Source organism: Panthera tigris, chromosome B2, assembly GCF_018350195.1.
Source record: "Panthera tigris isolate Pti1 chromosome B2, P.tigris_Pti1_mat1.1, whole genome shotgun sequence".
NCBI classification, from domain to species: domain Eukaryota; kingdom Metazoa; phylum Chordata; class Mammalia; order Carnivora; family Felidae; genus Panthera; species Panthera tigris.
In genome coordinates this window covers 117,605,619-117,623,452 of record NC_056664.1, presented here as the reverse complement: position 1 = coordinate 117,623,452, position 17,834 = coordinate 117,605,619, and the positions used below count along the sequence as shown (strand labels likewise).

The following is a 17,834-nucleotide window of genomic DNA, read 5'->3' as shown; positions in this document are numbered from 1 at the left end:
TTTTTAACTGACTTCATAAATAAATTCATACTGAGTCTCAATTCTTATCTATGTCATAATATACAATTGTTCAAAATAGCTTTAGAAGGGGCACCTGGGGGGCTCAGTTGGTTAAACATCCAACTCTTAATTTTGGCTCAGGTCATGATCTCATGTTTCATGGGTTCCAGCCCCCCATCGGGCTCTACACCAGCAGTGCAGAGCCTTCTTGAGATTCCCCAGCCTCTGCCCCTCCTCTCACAAATAAATAAAAATTTAAAAAATAGCTTTGGAAATGTCCACATTTCTCATTGTACCTCCAAATCCACATCCTAAACCCAATCCTTCCTAACCTTATTTGTGTCCATCCTAAAAGACAGTGTCCATACTTTTACTGCGGCACGGTCCTTCACCGTGTGCCATGAGCTAGAACACGTGAAAACAGAACAGCCATTTCTGGCTCATCTTGCATAAATTGGGGGAAATCAAGATACTTATTTTAATTATAACTATATACTAAAGCAGGCCATGCTAAAGGTTAGGGCTTTTCAGAGACCGTGAATTCTATATCCCATTTTTCATTAAAGAAATATAGATGATTTAAACTCAGCCCGGTTTTTTCAGTTCTCCAGGAGCAAAAATCAATAAATAGGTCCCAGTGAGATGTCACTGATCGCAGAGTGAGAAAAAGTCATAGTGTCTGTTGGTAAGTATCACTAACTTTCAAATTCTTTTAAATAGAATACTTTCGAAGAGTGGTTTATGGAAAGACTTCTTTATGGTAAAATAAGTAAAAAGTATATGTGTATAGAAAAAAATAACTCTCAAACTAGAGTTCAGACTAAAAGGAGTATTTGAAATTAAGAAGGACAGTCTTCTTTTCAACTCAGCAGCTAAGTGTGGTTGGCCTTACAAATTTCTATGCCTTTCTTCTGCCCTGTAAGGGCAAAGGACCTTACACCTAAAGTCCTTTGTGAAGAAATTCATGATTTTTTAAAAATTTTTAAGTAATCTCCACACCCAACATGGGGCTCAAACTCATAACCCCATGATCAAGAGTCACATGCTCTACTGACTAAGTCAGCCAGGCGCCCATGAAGAAATTCATGATTTCAAGAAAATGCTTCTGCATACTCCACACCCAACCCATTGATCAATACATCATTAAACACCCAAAATATGATGCTAGATTTTGAAAAGTAAGAACACAGAACAAGAAACCGACAACATAGATGTCAGCATATTATACAGTACAGGATGAAAGGTAAAATGAAAAGATTAGAGACTTAGAAAATCCTTCATATAAATAACGTCTTACCAGAAAACCCAATTCATTTCTCTCTCACGATATAGCAACGCAAAGCGAAGCCACACCTTGATTCTGTTCCTCCCTTAAAAGTTCATACTGCCACAGACACTTCCCTGGTTTCCCAAACTAGTAGTAAATCTTTTCTCCTTTGAAATTCCATTAATATTTTATATTTCATGAAACACACCATGTTTTACATTTCTATATTTTAATTTTTGAGTTCATATGGTATCCAGTCAACTTAACTGTATAATACATAAGCATAAGAGCCATTCCTGACTCGTCTTTATTTTCCCCAAAGCACTTAACTCAGTATCTTGCACATGGCTGATAATCTTGGTTGAGTTGTAAAACACTATCTTGTCTGTATAGCAAACCTTATTTATTTCTTAGATTTTTCATTATAACTTAGTCAAGAGCAGGGCGCCTAGGTGGCTCAGTTAGTTAAGCATCCAACTTCAGCTCAGGTCATGATCTCGCAGTTTGTGAGTTCGAACCCTGCATCGGGCTCTGGGCTGACAGCTCGGGGCCTGATTCTGATTCTGTGTCTCTCTGTCTCTAACCCTCCCCTGCTTGCACTCTGTCTCTCTCTCTCTCTCTCTCTCTTTCTCTCTCTCTCTCGCTCAATAATAAACAATAAACATAAAAAAAAATTAACTTAGTCAAGAGGAATTACTGAATTGCAATATCTGGTCATCATCTTCTAGTAGAGATAATATTTCCAGTATCATAAAGTTGCATAAGGATGCCACTTTAACTCTTCAAACACAAAGCAGACTTGCTAAACATTTAGGGTTTTTTTCCCACAAAACTGAAAGTATTTGCAAAATGACATGGTGAAACACAGGGATGAATGATGCAGACCGTCACCATGCTCTGTACAGTAATTCTTCAATGAGTGATGCCATGATTTAGGGCAAGAAAATGCTTCCTAGTTCCGGACTCTCCCATGCACCGCAGGTGGTTTAGCCACCCTCGCTCCTGCCCATCAGATGCCCACATTACTCCTCAGTAATGGTGACGGCCAAAAATGCCCCCCAAATATTTCTAAAAGTCTCTTAGGACTTAGAGGCAGTCCCACCTCCACTGAGAAATGTACACAGTACAATACATCGGGAGGCATACCTGCCCCCTCACCCTAACCCCACTGCACACCACGTGCTCATCAGTAGAGACCACTGAGATACAGGAGGCCCTTCATACCTATGCAGACTAATCCTCCCCACTGCTTTCATGCCCTTGTGCTCATCCTCTCCTTTGTCTCCATCCTACCCCCTCTCTCTCCGCCTCCCCATCTTTCACAGACACGCCCCATGGAATAATAAGAGAACGGACTAGTTCTGGCTTCTCTACTAACCAGCATTTGCTTAATTCCTAGGGCTCCTGCTTCCCCGTACGTATAAGAGAGATGACATTTGTGCTGCCTCACAATACTGTTAAGAGAATAAAGCAGAATATTTGTATGGGAGGTGGAGGCTGAGGAACAGGACTGACACACAGATGCCATTTGCCACGGCCAAGACCTACTTCTGATGACAGAGATAAACCTAAACCTACTGGTCAACGGGGATCTTTGCTGGTTTCAAAAGGTCTCTTTGGAGTACAATTATTCAGTTAATTCAAACCTCCTCTCAGGAGTTTTTCCCTTCCCTCTCCTCTTCCTTCCCAAGGAATCCAGCATACTCTTCCTTTTTTAAAGAAAACATATTCATTTATTTTTGAGAGACAGAGAGAGACAGAGCACAAGTTGGGGAGGGGTATAGAGAGAATGAGACACAGAATCTGAAGCAGGCTCCAGGCTCCGAGCTGTCAGCACAGAGCCTGACGGGGGGCTCGAACCCACAGACCGTGAGATCATGACCTGAGCCGAAGTTGGACGCTTAACCAACTGAGCCACCCAGGTGCCCCTCCAGCCTACTCTTCTAAGAGGACTGAGGGAGGTCCCTAGACTTCCTGCTGTTTGAGTCCTCAGAGATTCCCATTTTGGGGGGACTGGTCTGGCTATATCCTTGGGTGTCCCATATCAGGGACCATGAGAACATGCTTATTCTTTCTGGGCTTTGTACCAGCACATACTTCAGAAGCACGTCCCTGCCAGAGTCTCTCATCAAGAAACATGGATGTTCAGCAGTGTGCCCTTGTCTCTTATCCAGTTCTTTCTGACCCACCAATTTTTTCTGAGGTGGGCCTCCACATCAACCCACCATGGCACAAGAAATTTCTGGATTCATCTATATGTCTTGATAGGAGATGGGGAATTGAAGAAACTACATCAGGTATATCTGTTGGAAATCTTCCTCAACTCTAATCTACCACCTATGTGACACCACATTCTTGTAGCATCAGTGAACAGGAACTTCTCCAAAGAGCTTGAGCTTTCCCCAGCTTCACCCTGAGAACCCCAAACCAATGTGAATGTCTCTATCATTCCTAGCTCTCTGTTCCAACACCGGTGAGGGCCAGGTTTGGAAAACACATTCAGCCCCGAAAGGGGAGCCAGGACATTGTATCTGGTTCCATACTTCTTCCTCTGCCATTGCTTACTCCACCTAGCACTGGAAGGGCTCTATACTCCCTCCCACCCTGGACAATAAGTCTCAGAGCAGCCACCTACAACCCTCCTCAAAGCTGTCTGTGTTTTCACTGACCACACTGAAGGTCTTTTGAATTTATTGCTGGCTCCGTGTCTCCTACTTGCCACCCTTCACGCCAGCTTACCGAAACACTGAGGTCCCCCGAGAAAGAAGGAATTCTGCCTCCAGACTGCCTTTGGACTTGAGACCACAGCAGCTCTTCCCTAGGTCTCTAGCCTGCCCTGCAAACTTTGTACTTGCCAGGCTCCACAGTCACATGAGCTAATCCTTTAAAGTAAATTCTGTATGTAGTAACAGATACAGATATATTGAGATATCAATATATCTAGATATTCATACAGATATACATCCTGTTGGTTGTGTGTCTCTGGAGAACCCTGACTAATTCACCACTCTAACACACACAGGACACTTCTCTCAGGCTTTCGACTCCTCATGTCACATCTTCTTTGGCTCTTTTTCCCTTAAGAGCATCACAGTATTTATTTTGTCTTCTGACTGGCAAAGTGAATAGTGAAAGCAAGCCAAATAAAATCTTCTGGTCCTCTCTGCAAATGCAGGGTGCCCCAGACCTGCTCTTGGGTAGATCAGGTTGGAATAGAATGAAAAACTGATCTCTAAACACATGAGGGTCTACTGTTTAAAAGACATAACTACAAGAATCATAATTTGGCTTCATATTTTGAATCACTAGTTTCACGTTTTCTCCCTTTTCCTCACCCCCTTCCCAATTCAAGCCTTGTTCTTCATTCCCTCAGAAGTAACCTGCAATACATTCTGGCTCTGGTTTTCCAAAGAGCTAAAGCTTAAGCTCAATCCGGAGAGCTATACAGGTAGTAACAGGGAAAGGAGTACCCCAGGGAATTGGGGGAAGACCAAGGGTTCTCCACTCCAAGCAGCAATCAATGACTTATATACTCAAACTTTATGGCACAACTCTGGAATTAGGAGTGGGTAGTATATAGGTACTCAAGAATGAGTAAGGTAAAATTGTAACTATCTACTGGAATAGAGGACAGCTCTAATAACAATAACATCAGCCACCTACTGTGGGCCGGGGCTGTACAAAGAGTCTTTACATGTACTGAAACTATTATTTTTTTCCATTTACATAAAAAGTAAACAATTTGCCCAAAATTAGGCAGCTATTCAGAAATGGTTGTGTCACAGTTCCAGAATCTTTACCAAGAATCCTAACCTAAATGGTCGGCCTCCAGAGTGCTGACATAATTAACATGGGGAAAACAACTACATAACCAAGGGCAACTATTTGATAACAATAACAATTTAAAGTCTCGATTAGGAGGAATATTTATATTGCTAATTCTGTACATTGACTATTAACCGGAACAAATTATAACAAAGAATACTTCCTTACAATTTCAGTGCCTCTTTGGGTTCTATGTTTACTCACATTAAAGCAATAATTTGGAAAATGATATTCAAGGAAGACATATTACTCACATGTTTACTTCCTCTTCATTTAATAACTGCATCACTAGCAGGGTAATATGAAAGGAGCCATCACTGATCATTGCTTTGGCCAGTTGTTTGTCTTGTTGTATTATTGCATTTTGTAGGATCTTAATTCCTCTTGTAATCTAATCTCACACACACACACACACACACACACACACACACACACACACACAAAATAGAGATTAGGTAAGCAATATTTCTTTATGGCAAAATGTAAATCAAGAAGAAAAATAAGCAACAACCAAAATTAGAACAATGTCAAGATTCTTCAACCAAACAATGCTTAATCGCCTACTTGTTCTCAAATATCCTGGATAAAATGACTTGGGAAGCTTAATATGAGGTATGAGTTTTTTTAAATCATATAATTCCTGTCCATCTTGAAAACATCAAACCTAATACCCTTGTTTTACACACTGGGTCACTGGTTGAACCCACTGGTTGAAAATCTCTCAGTGACCATGCATCTTTTCAGAAACTTGCAGTATGACTCATGATAATTATGATCTTTCCTAAAATTTAAAAAAAAAAAAAGTTTTTCTTGCCACAGAAAGGTCAAACCAGCAGACAACATTCCATTCCTGTTGGAAGTATTATTTATTTGTCCCCAAGTGAATGTGTCTGAGAACCCATTCTTCATGGCCTTTAAAATTTTTTAGGACAGCAATAATCTCAACAGGAGTGACTACTGTGACTTTTCCAGATGTGTGAGGAGGGGCATAACGATGGAGAGAGAGTTGCAAAGACGTCCAATTGTGTATGTTAGAAAAACAATTACAGTCGCAGGAGGTGCAACCCCTCCTCTTCCATCAGACTTCCCCTCTCCGTCCCTGCTCTGAAACAAAAAGGGGAACAATGTTCTTCCCTCCTCCATTTCCAGTCAGATACAATTCTAGTCAACTTGTACATGTGACTAGAAAAGTGTATCGGAAAATGGTTTGAATATGAAATAGCAAACCAAGCAATACTCAGAGAAAAGAGAGCACATAGAAGTCCTGAGGCAGCAGAATTAGTCAGAGAGAAAAGGGGAAGGAGAGGAGGCTGGCAATAGAAACAGAGTCCATTAAAAAAAAAAAAACAGCAGAGATAAGAAAAAACTGAATCATGAGCACAGCAGACTGTTCTGATACTAGAGTAGCTGTTTTATCCTGAACAATGTTCCCATTATCTGCAGAATGTGACTGGACAAATCATGAGATGCCATCCTGGGATCTGACTTCCCACGTGTCTTTATGATAAATCCGCATCACCCAAAATAACCTCAGCCTTTCTCTATTCCTTGCAATATGGAAGAGGGCGACACAGGAAATGGTGTTTTCCTGGGAGGAAGTTATGCAGTAACACCTAACATAATATTTCCCAAGGCAAGAGATCACTTCTGTGAAACCCAGCAAAAGAATACTGATTGCCTGATAAATAAAATGCTCTTGATGTAATAGTACACAAAGATCTTATAGAGTCACTTTCTTCTACTCTATCTCAATAAAACTAAGTTATAAACTCAAGGGTAATGTTTATTTCTTCTAACCCACCATCTCACCACAGTGACCAGTAATAATAATAAAAACAATACTTAAAATATACCTGAAACTAATATAACACTGTATATTAATGATACTAGAAATTTAAAAAAAGTAATAAGATAAAATAGAATAGAATAAAATAAAATAAAATAAAATAAAATAAAATAAAATAAAATAAAATAAAATAAAATAAAATAACTGGCATGAGGACACATCAGTAAATGTCAGTTCACATTATTCTAAAATGTGCTTTTTCGGGGGCGGTGGCTCAGTTGGACAAAGTAAGCGTCCAACTTTGGCTCAGGTCATGATCTCACTGTTCCGGAGTTCGAGCCCTGTGTCAGGGCTGTGCTGGCAGTTCAGAGCCTGCAGCCTGTTTCAGATTCTGTGTCTCCCTCCCTCCCTCCCTCTCTCTCTCTCTCTCTCTCTCTCTCTCTCTCTGCCCCGCCCCCCCACTAGCACTCTGTCTCTCTTTCTCTCTCAAAAATAAACATTTAAAAATAAACATATAATAAAATGTGCTTTTTCACCTAAAAAGGATTAGACATTTTTCATATCATTAAATATATAATGTCTTCACTTTTTTAATGGAATAGGGTCCCATTGTACAGATGTCCCATAATTTAGTTACCTAATCACTTACTTACCGAAATAAAGTTTTTCTCAAAAAAAGTTTTTAATTAATAAAAAATAAAACAACAATATTTAAAAAACAATAGCAGTAACTAACCTTTATTGTGTGATCACTAGGTTCTAGATACTAAAGCGAGCATTTTATATATATTAGTTCACTGAAGCCTCTGAACAACCCTATAAGGTAGATATTAGTATTAACTCTATTAAAATAAATTGAAAAACAGAAGATTTAAAAAAATCTCTTCAAAATCATATACCCAAAACAGCAAAGGAATGTAAATAAAGGATAAATTACAATACATGAGAAAAAATGTAACAGTGACAACGAATTGGTTTGTTTTCAGAGGGGACAAAAAGGGGGCAGAGATGTGGGTACTGACTTAAGAAATGAAACCCTGAGGGGAAAAAGGAATTCAAAGGAGATTTTTAGAAAGTCTTACTGAATACTGTGTAACAGAATACACTGGCCCTCTCAGAAAGACCTTTATTATAAAACTGTATTGCTCACAAATGATTTTAAATTTGAATTTTTGAGTTTTTCCAGGTACAATGTAGCGCTGAGATTGGCTCATGGCATGACAAAGCAGCTCAAGAGGATCGAGGTTCATATGCCAACGGCCTGGTCCAGCGTCAAGGATATTAAAGGTGCTCAAAAGTGTTAGACCTCTGGACACATATATCAATGGAACAGAAATCCCAAAAGGAAAAATACTCTTATATGGCCAACTAATCTATGACAAAGGAGGCAAGAATATATAATGGGGAAAAGACAGACTCTTCAACAAATGACATTGGGAAAACTGGACCGCCACATGCAGAAGAATAAAACTGGACCACTTACTAACCCATACACAAAAATAAACTCAAAACAGAATAAAAGGCCCAAATGTGAGAAATGAAACCATAAAGCTCCTAGAAGAAAACAAAGGCCGTATCTCTTTGACATTGGCCTTAGCAAAATTTGTCTACATACGTCTCCTCAGGCAAGAAAAACAAAGCAAAAATAAACTATTGGGACTACACGAAAATATACCTTGCAAGGCCAAGGAAACAATCAACAAAAGGAAAAGGCAACCTACTGAATGGGAGAAGATATTCATAAAAGACATATCCACTAAAGGATTAATATTCAAAATGTATAAAACTTATACAACTTGACGCCAAAAAACAAAACAACAACAACAAAAAAAAAACCAATCTGATTAAAATGTAGGGAAAGGACCTAAAGAGACATTTTTTCAAAGAAAACATCCAGATGGCCAAAAGACACATGAAAAGATGCTCAACATCACTAATTATCAGAGAAATGCAAATCAAAACCGCAGTAAGATATCACCTTACATCTGTCAGAAGGGCTAGAATGAAAAAGACAACAAAATAAATAAAATGAAATACATGTTAGTGAGGATATAGAACAGAAGGTACCCTCATGCACTGTTGAAGAGAATGTAAACTGGTACAGCTCCTATGGGAAACAGCATAGAATGTCCTCAAAAAATTAAAAATAGAGGGGTGCCTAGGTGGTTCAGTGGGTTGGGTGTCAACTCTTGATTTTGGCTCAGGTCATGATCTCACGGTTTGTGGGATCAAGCCCCATGACAGGTGCTGACGGTATAGAGCTTGCTTAGGTTCTCTCTCTCCCTCTCTGTCTCCCCCTCCCCCCCTCAAAATAAACAAACTTAAAAAAATAAATAAAAGTAGAAACACTATATGACCCAGTAATTCCACTACCAGGTATTTACCCAAAGAAAACAAAAACACTAAAAAGATGTATGAACCTCTATGTTTATTGCAGCATTGTTTACAATAGCCAAATTATGCAAGCAACCCCACTGTCCACTGATAAATGGGTAAATTGTGTGTGTGTGTGTGTGTGTGTGTGTGTGTGTACACACATAAAATGTGTATAAAATGCAATGTTACTCAGACATAAAAAGGAATGAGGTCTTCACATTTGCAAAAATATGGGTGGACCCAGAAGGTATTATGCTACGTGAAATAGGTCAGACTGACAAAGACAAATACCGTATGATTTCACATATATGTGGAATCTAAAAATCAAAGCAAATAAACACCAGAAACAGACCCAAAGATACAGAGAACAAGTTGATGATTACCAGAGGGGTAGGTGATGGAAAGATAGGCAAAATGGGTTAAGGAGAGTGGGAAATACAGACTTCCAGTTATGGAATGAGTAAGTCATGGAGATGAAAGGTACAGAATAGGGAATATCATCACTGGTATTATAACAGCACTGCATGGTGACAGATGGTACCTACCCTGGTGGTGAGCAGAGCAAAACACAGACTTGTCAAATCACTAAGTTGCATACCTGAATCTAATATAACATTGTGTGTCAACTAGACATCAATTAAAAAAAAAAAGTCATACCTCTAAACAATATAATTACATCTACAAATCTCAGCTGGTACAAATGATAATATTGTTTTAACTGCACATGAAAAGTATCTTATGATGAGAACTCTGTTTTACAATCAGAGTAATACAAATTAAGGATGCTGGACTTGGCTCAGAAATTCTGGATTTTTTTTTCAGTTTATTTATTTATTTTTTTTTTTGAGAGAGACAAAGACAGCTCAAGTGAGGGAGTAGGGAGAGAGAGAGAGAGAGACAGAGAATCCAAAACAGGCTCCACACTGTCAGCACAGAGCACGATGCAGAGCTCGAACTCAAGAAACTGTGAGATCATGACCTGAGTGGAAAATAAGAGTTGAATGCTTAACCAACTGGGCCACCCAGGCTCCCCAAAATTCTGGATTTTAATTCCAGGTCTACCACAGGTGTGACCCCACACCTGTCACCTCTTCTCACTAAATCTTGGCTTCTTCAGTTGTAAAATAGGAATGATAAAATCTGCCCTGCCAAACTTACAGCATTGTGTTACAGATCACAGTAGGCAAGCTACATGAAAATACTTCACAAGCTCTACACCATTTGCCTAATATAAAGCATACAACACTGCCAAAATTAAATTCAGTGGTTCTCTACCCTATGTAGTTCTGCTTCCCAAGTACCATTTGGCAATGTTTGGAGGCATTTTTGTCATAACTGGGGACTTGCCACTTGCACTTAGTGGGTAGAGTACCTGCATTTTCACAAATATATACTCTTGATTCTGGGCTCAAACACTAATTATGTATAAAGTCAGGGAAATGCTCAAAGAATTCCACTCATTTGTGTATCCAGCATTTTAGTGCAATGCTCTGCATAGTAAAATAGTTTTAGACCATTCCTATTTTTTAATTATCTGGAAGCATGTAAACTGCAAATTAAAAACTGTAAAATACTTGGAAGACTAATTCTCTGATGTCACACAGGACTTATGATGCAGGATTAACCTCAATCTAGGAAAATTCTACAGATAATCTAACCAAGAGATGTATTTCTAGCTATGCTTTGATGCTCCAGATTAATTTATATATTCCTTGATATCATCTTAAGAGCTTTTTTAAATGCTTTTTTATTCCTAATTACATTCTTATAAAAGAAAAGGGAAAAATACTTGACTCTTCTCTGTATTGCATTTTAAGAACTACCAGTGTCATTACAGGCCAAAGGAAACTAATTTTTAGAGCTGCTGTTTAAAATTCAATAAAATCATTAAAGCTTATCTGTCACCATAATCCCAGCTATTGACAGTACTGCACAGGCACATTTTAAAAACCTAATACTATAGAGTCACATTTAAATATTATATTCAAAGAAACTTTCAAAAATAAGAGCATTATTAAATCTTAAATATTTCACTGAGTATTATCTTTGTGTCTAGAAAATAAAAACAAACATCCATCTGTTAAACCTCAGCACTAAGCGATATTCTACATGCCTAAAAATAATGCAATAAGAAAATACATGTTTATATCTTTTAAGTTTTCTAATTGACTCGAAGCATATATATATGAGTGCAGATAAAAACCCTTAACATTATGTACCTCTGCACGAGGGAGAGAAGTTACATTCTAGCACAGAGTACAAGAATGTCTTTGACCTCAACTTTTGACATTATTTTCAGAATTTTTCTAAGGTGTTAACTTATATTGTTCCTAAATTTGCTGCCTCATTAATATTTACCAGAATTATCACTTCAATTTGCTACATAATTTTTCTTCAGTGCTGAATACTTTCATTTTTCCCGCTTGTCTACAACCATGAAAAGAACTTGAAAAATTGATAACATAGCAAAACTGGAGTAAAAGTAAAAAGTCCTTCCGAAATAGGAGAATTTTCTATGTCTACCAAATGCTCAACATATACACCATGATAGCAAATACTTTTACAATTCTATTTCCCAGGCAAGAATTGAATGACTGAATGCACAAATCTACTTTTATTATTTTTATAAGACCAGCAATTTTCACATTACTAAATGATGAAATATGGAATTAAAGGTTACAAATGCCTTTTAAAACACCCAGAGAAAAATCATATCTTTCCAATAGTATAAAAAAATTATCTGGGGCGCCTGGGTGGCTCAGTCGATTAAACATCCAACTTTGACTCAGTTTCTCACAGTTCATGAGTTTGAGCCCTATGTCGGGCTCCAGGCTGACAGCTCAGAGCCTGGAACCTGCTTCAGATTCTGTGTCTCCCTCTCTCTCTAACCCTACCCAGCTCATACTCTGTCTTTCTCTCTCTGTCTCTCAAAAATAAAATATTTTTTAAAAATTAAAAAAAGTATCTTCTAAAATATTAATATACTCCTGAATTCAATCAATTTCTAATTGTTCCCTTGTACTTCAATGTTGATTTACCTTATATGTATTACTAGTCATAAAGAAAGCCCATAAAACCAACATGAGTAATCCAACTAGAACTAATTAAACAATTCTAAGCATTTAAGAAACATATAGGATTTATTATAACTCCATTAGATTCTTTTATTCTTTATTTTTATTTTTAAACTAATGTATAATTGCAGGTAATGGAGAAACACATCCTTTCACATACTTGCAACTTGGATATTTTATCCAGTCATTCTAGTGCATTTTCCAATTCTATGTCTTAAAAGTATGAAATTATGGGGGCGCCTGGGTGGCTCAGTCGGTTGAGCGTCCGACTTCGGCTCAGGTCATTATGTCACAGTTCGTGAGTCTGAGCCCTGCACTGGGCTCTGTGCTGACGGCTCAGAGCCTGGAGCCTGCTTTGGATTCTGTGTCTCCCTCTCTCTCTGCCCCTCCCCCACTCACCCTCTGTCTCTCTCTGCCTCTCAAAAAAATAAAGAAACGTAATAAGAAAATGTTTTGAAGTATGAAATTATGATTTTCCATTAATGAAGAACTTCAAACATCTAAGAATGTGTTTAAAAATCAAAGACCCATGTCAGTCTGAACACTTTCTTCTTTAAAACTAGATGCCAACAAGTAGAGGCCAAAAGTAGAGCAACTCATTGTGAGTGTGCGAGCTTCCAAAGGCTTGTTTGCAGGTCACTTAATTGGAACTTGGAATACAGTCTCCCATTGAAACAATGTTATAAATGCTGCTTCTTTTCCCAGGCCTTCCCACAAAAGCTCATAAGCAGTTTAAAAAAGAAAATTAACATTTGATACTTTAAAACAAACAAACAAAAAGGATGTTCATAGAAAAGATGTAAAATGCACCTCCTAATCTCCTCCCACCCTACCTCTCCTCTCTGTATTTGTATGTACACTTCCTACTAAGTACAAATAAGTCTCTTGAGAGGGAAACATTAAATTATTTGGTTTCCAGGTCACTTGACACCCGCATTCCCCACTACTATGAGTCACGCGACCCTCAAAGGATGGCTGTTGAACCTATATTATGAAACCAACATTGTAACACTGTATTTCTTATTTGTGAATCATTGTAAATGTTCTGGTTGCAACTTGGTATGCCACGAATATGTCTTCAGCCCTGAAATGACAGTATTTTGTGTGTGTGTATTTCTGCTCCTGCCAAGCTCTGCTCTAGGTACTGGGAATGAGCCGAAGCCTTTGTGAGGAAGACAAACAAGTTCCAATTGCAAGAATGACAGATCACAAAAGGAAAGCTATGAGACCTTGGAGGTGGCAAACTAGGGGGTGACCAAGGCAGGTGGTCACAGGTGAAGAGGTTTGAGCTGAGATTTTGACATTAACAAAACCAAGAGGGGATGAAAGAAAACTCCTAGACAGAAAAGGTTTCCTCGCGGGGAGAGGGCCCCTGGCAAGTTCAAGGCCAGAGGGACTCAAGCAGAAGGAACAAGTGCCAAAGTGGAGAAGGTTGAACCATGTAGAACCTCACAGGACATGGTAGAGTCTTTGTCTTTATCCTAATACCAACAGGAAAAGAGTGAAGTATATAAGCGGGTGACATGTCCAGATTTGGGTTTAGAAAATAATCATTATCACCTCCATTTTACACCTAAAGAAATGGAAGCTACGGAAATTAAGTAACTTGACCGACATCCACAGAGGAGTTTGCAGCCCAGATGGTACTCAAACAAGACGTGTAGGACTCCAAAGTCGCACTCTTCCCGATCCCACACCACCTCCCAGAAGGTAAGAAGCAGACACGATGGCTACGGCAGCTTATGGATGAAAACTAAGAGCTGCAGACCGTTCTCTCCCATCCCCTTCCTCTGGTCACTTTAGTGGCCCAAATTCTGAACTAAGCCTCAGAAAGAAAGAACTTCTCCAGCCCCTTTCCTCTCCAACCCCTCTCCTTGCCCTTCCCCACCAGTCACCCCATTGATCTTCACAGTCAGAACAAGGCTAGGAGAGGAAGGACAGGCATGAAAGGGACACAGAGCTGCTGTTCAGACTACCAGGGGCGCCAAGAATGAAGGTGTGAAGGGGCGCCTGGATGGCTCAGTCGGTTAAGCATCCGACCTTGGCTCAGGTCATGATCCCGCAGTTCACAGGTTCGAGCGCCGCGTCAGGCTCTGTGCTGACAGCTCAGAGCCTGGAGCCTGCTTCGGATTCTGTGTCTCTCCGTCTCTGCCCCACCCCTGCTCATGCTCTGTCGCTCTCTGTCTCTCAATAATAAATAAACATTTAAAAAAATTTTTTTAAAGAATGAAGGTGTGAAGGGAGACAGACTCCATGAAGGGCCTCATTAAAGCAACTTATAGAAGTGCTTCCCAAACTTCTATAGTTGACAGAGTGCAGTGGAAAAATCTCTAAGCAGCGAATCAAAATAAGGAACCCGGGGTCTTGTCCAGTCCCGACGTCCTTGGGGAAGTCGCTTTGCCTATTTCACATTCTGGGTCCTTAGGACCTGGCTTGAGACTTCTCACTTCAGCAGCACCACCTTTGACTTCTGGCTTTCTTCTAACTCCCACATGTACATATAACCCTAAATTTCAAAGAAAACCTGCCCAAATAAATCAAGGTATTTTAATATATTTAATATACAATTGCTAATGACATTAAAGTTTGTATCACCTCGGGGCACCTGGGTGGCTCAGTCGGTTGGGCATCCGACTTCAGCTCAGGTCATGATCGCACGGTTTGTGGGTTTGAGCCCCACATCGGGCTCTGTGCTGACAGCTCAGAGCCTGGAGCCTGCCTTGAGTTCTGTGTCTCCCTCTCTCTCTGCCCCACCCCCGCTCACGTTCTGTCTCTCTCTCAAAAATAAATAAACATTAAAAATAAATAAATAAAAAATAAAAAAATTAAGTTTGTATCACCTAAACACTTTTAAGCATTATAACGGTTTTTACTGGCATGTACCAGTAAAATCAGAATCTAATTCTTTACTGCATTAAACTCTAAAACCTTGCATTGCTAGGTTATACAAATTTCTCTTATGTATCTTCTTTCCCCAGCTAAACTGTATCTCACGGACTAGAAATTTCTTGGAATGCCTCAATAAAATTTATTTTTTTTCTTTTAATATTTATTTCTTTGATTTCAACTTCATTTGCTTTGATTTTTAACAATTCATTAGCATTCCCTAGAAACATTCCAGTTAAATAAGGGGAGAAACAAACTTAAAATGTGCCTCCTGTTAAAAAGAAAACCACAGGCACCTGGGGTGCCTGGGTGGCTTGGTCGGTTTGGTGTCTGACTTCTGCTTGGTCATGACCTCACTGTTCGTGAGTTCGGGCCCCGCATCAGGCTCTGTGCTGACAGCTCGGAGACTGCTTTGAATTCTGTGTCTCCCTCTCTCTCTGCCCCTCCCCTGCTCAGGCTCTCTCTCTCCGTCTCTCAAAAATAAATAAACACTGAAAAAACGTTGTTGTTGTTTTTTTTAAAGAAAACCACAGGCCCAACATGGGCTCTTAACACGTGTTAAGAGCCTTACGTCAGCAAACCAAGACTTAACACTAACTTAAGTGCAGTTTCAGCCCCCCAGGGATGTAACCAGTCAACACACAATCTCCTGGTCAGCACTAGGAAACTTCTGACAGACCCCTTCCATTCTCCTTCAGAGGGTGTCCCCGCCTAACACGATGGATTCTTTGCTAATTGTTTCCTTCTTTCCCCTCCCTCTCTCCCTTTAAAATCCTTTCCTTTTCCGCAGTCTTGGGGAGCACTTTTCTGTCTGCTAGATGGGATGCTGCCCGATTCATGACTCGTTCAACACAGCCAACTGGATCTTCAGATGCACTTGGAATTTCTGTCGTTTTACACTGGTAAAAGAGATCATACAGAAATTCAGATCTGCTTCTCAAATTGGGCCAAGATATGAAAACGGTCGGTCTTCCAAGTAAAGTGTTCTTTCCTCCCTCACTGCTTCACCAGTTTGAATTAGATACTGTAGCTCTCGGCCACATACAAGGGTTTCTTAGTTTGTGCCAACTGGCTGGTCCCATTTCCTATTATTCATACCACATAAATTTTCCAGATTTTTAATAGATTTTTACCCAAGTTTATCATGCAGTATTAAACTTGTACAGGGAGTAATTTTTAAAGAAACTATGTCACAATAATCATTTCCATGCACAGGACTGAGCAGCAAGAAATCCCACTACTTTCCCAGCAGAGATTTCAAATCCCTCTTTTTCTACCTGGTCACTGCTTTCTGCTTCTGAAAGGTTCCTCAGTTGTGGTGAACAAACAGAGAGAACCTTGACATGCCATCTGGCAACACACTCAAAATTATTACTTAAATATGACTGTTTAATATTTTTTCTAAATTACTGTTTAAGTACATTTTATTGTTTAAATAGGATTATTTATAGGGCACTTGGGTGGTCAGTCAGTTAAGTGTCTGACTTCAGCTTGTCAGGATCTCATTGTTCATGAGTACGAGCCCTATGTTGGGCTCTGTGCTGACAGCTCAGACCCTGGAGCTTGCTTCGGATTCCATGTCTCCCTCTCTCTCTGCCTCTCCCCCACTCACTCATGTGTGTACTCTCTCTTTCTCTCTCTCTCTCTTAAAAAAAAATTAATAAATATTTTAAAAAATTTTTAAATAGGATTATTTCCAAGGAACTACCCTACAACCCAGCAACTGCACTACTAGGTAATTATGCAAAGGATACAGATGTACTGCTTCGAAGGGGCACATGCACCCCAATGTTTATAGTAGACTATCAACGATACCCAAAGTATGGAAAGAGCCCAAATGTCCATCTCCTGACAAATGGATAAAGATGTGGTACATATATATACAATGGAATATTACTCAGCCATCAAAAAGAATGAAATCTTGCTATTTGCGACAACGTGGATAGATCTAGAGTGTATTATGCTAAGTGAAATAAGTCGGTCAGAGAAAGACAAATATCATATGATCTCACTCATCTGTGGAATGTAAGAAATAAAACAGATGAACATAGGGGAAGGGAAGGAAAAATAAGATAAAAAGAGAGGAAGGCAAACCACAAGAGACTCTTAAATACAGAGAACAAACTGAGGGTTGCTGGCAGGGTATTGGGTGGGGTGAGTGGCATTAAGGAGGACACTTGTTGGGATGAGCACTGGGTGTTATATGGAAGTGATGAATCGCTAAATTCTATTCCTGAAATCATTATTACATTATATGTTAACTTGGATTTAAATTTCAAAAACATGTAAGATGATAGTAAAAAATAAAAATAAAAATAAAAATAAATAAATAGGATTGTTTCCTATGGAGCCCACCTAAAATACCACCAAAAACACTTAAGAGCTGAGAGCAAATGGGCTTACAAGCATTTAGTGTAGCTTAAATCTAATTTAAAATAAAACTTTATAGTAAAAATAGTTGTTTTTTAAATAGCACCTCTAAAACGAATCAATAAACAAACAAACAAAAAGCAGAAACAGAGCCATAAATACAAAGATCTGATGGCTGCCTGAGGGGAAGACAGTGCAGGGAAGGGCCAAAGAGGTAAAGTAGAGTGGGGGACACAGGCTTCCAGGTACA

At 39.3% G+C, this 17,834-nt stretch overlaps 1 protein-coding gene and 1 long non-coding RNA gene across 7 annotated transcripts in view; one reads left to right on the top strand and one right to left on the bottom strand.

The window, feature by feature from the left end:
* AKAP7 (A-kinase anchoring protein 7) overlaps positions 1-17,834 on the bottom strand; it is a 158,840-nt gene that overhangs the window by 118,195 nt on the left and 22,811 nt on the right. For all 6 annotated transcript variants that reach the window (XM_042987153.1, XM_042987155.1, XM_042987156.1 and 3 more), the window contains exon 4: positions 5,347-5,483. In XM_042987153.1, the coding sequence (XP_042843087.1) occupies positions 5,347-5,483 (137 nt within the window). The remainder of the gene's footprint in view (positions 1-5,346; positions 5,484-17,834) is intronic.
* LOC122238738 lies at positions 13,653-14,375 on the top strand. Its single transcript, XR_006217867.1, has 3 exons — positions 13,653-13,789; positions 13,908-14,038; positions 14,220-14,375. It is a non-coding gene; the product is annotated as an uncharacterized LOC122238738 (long non-coding RNA).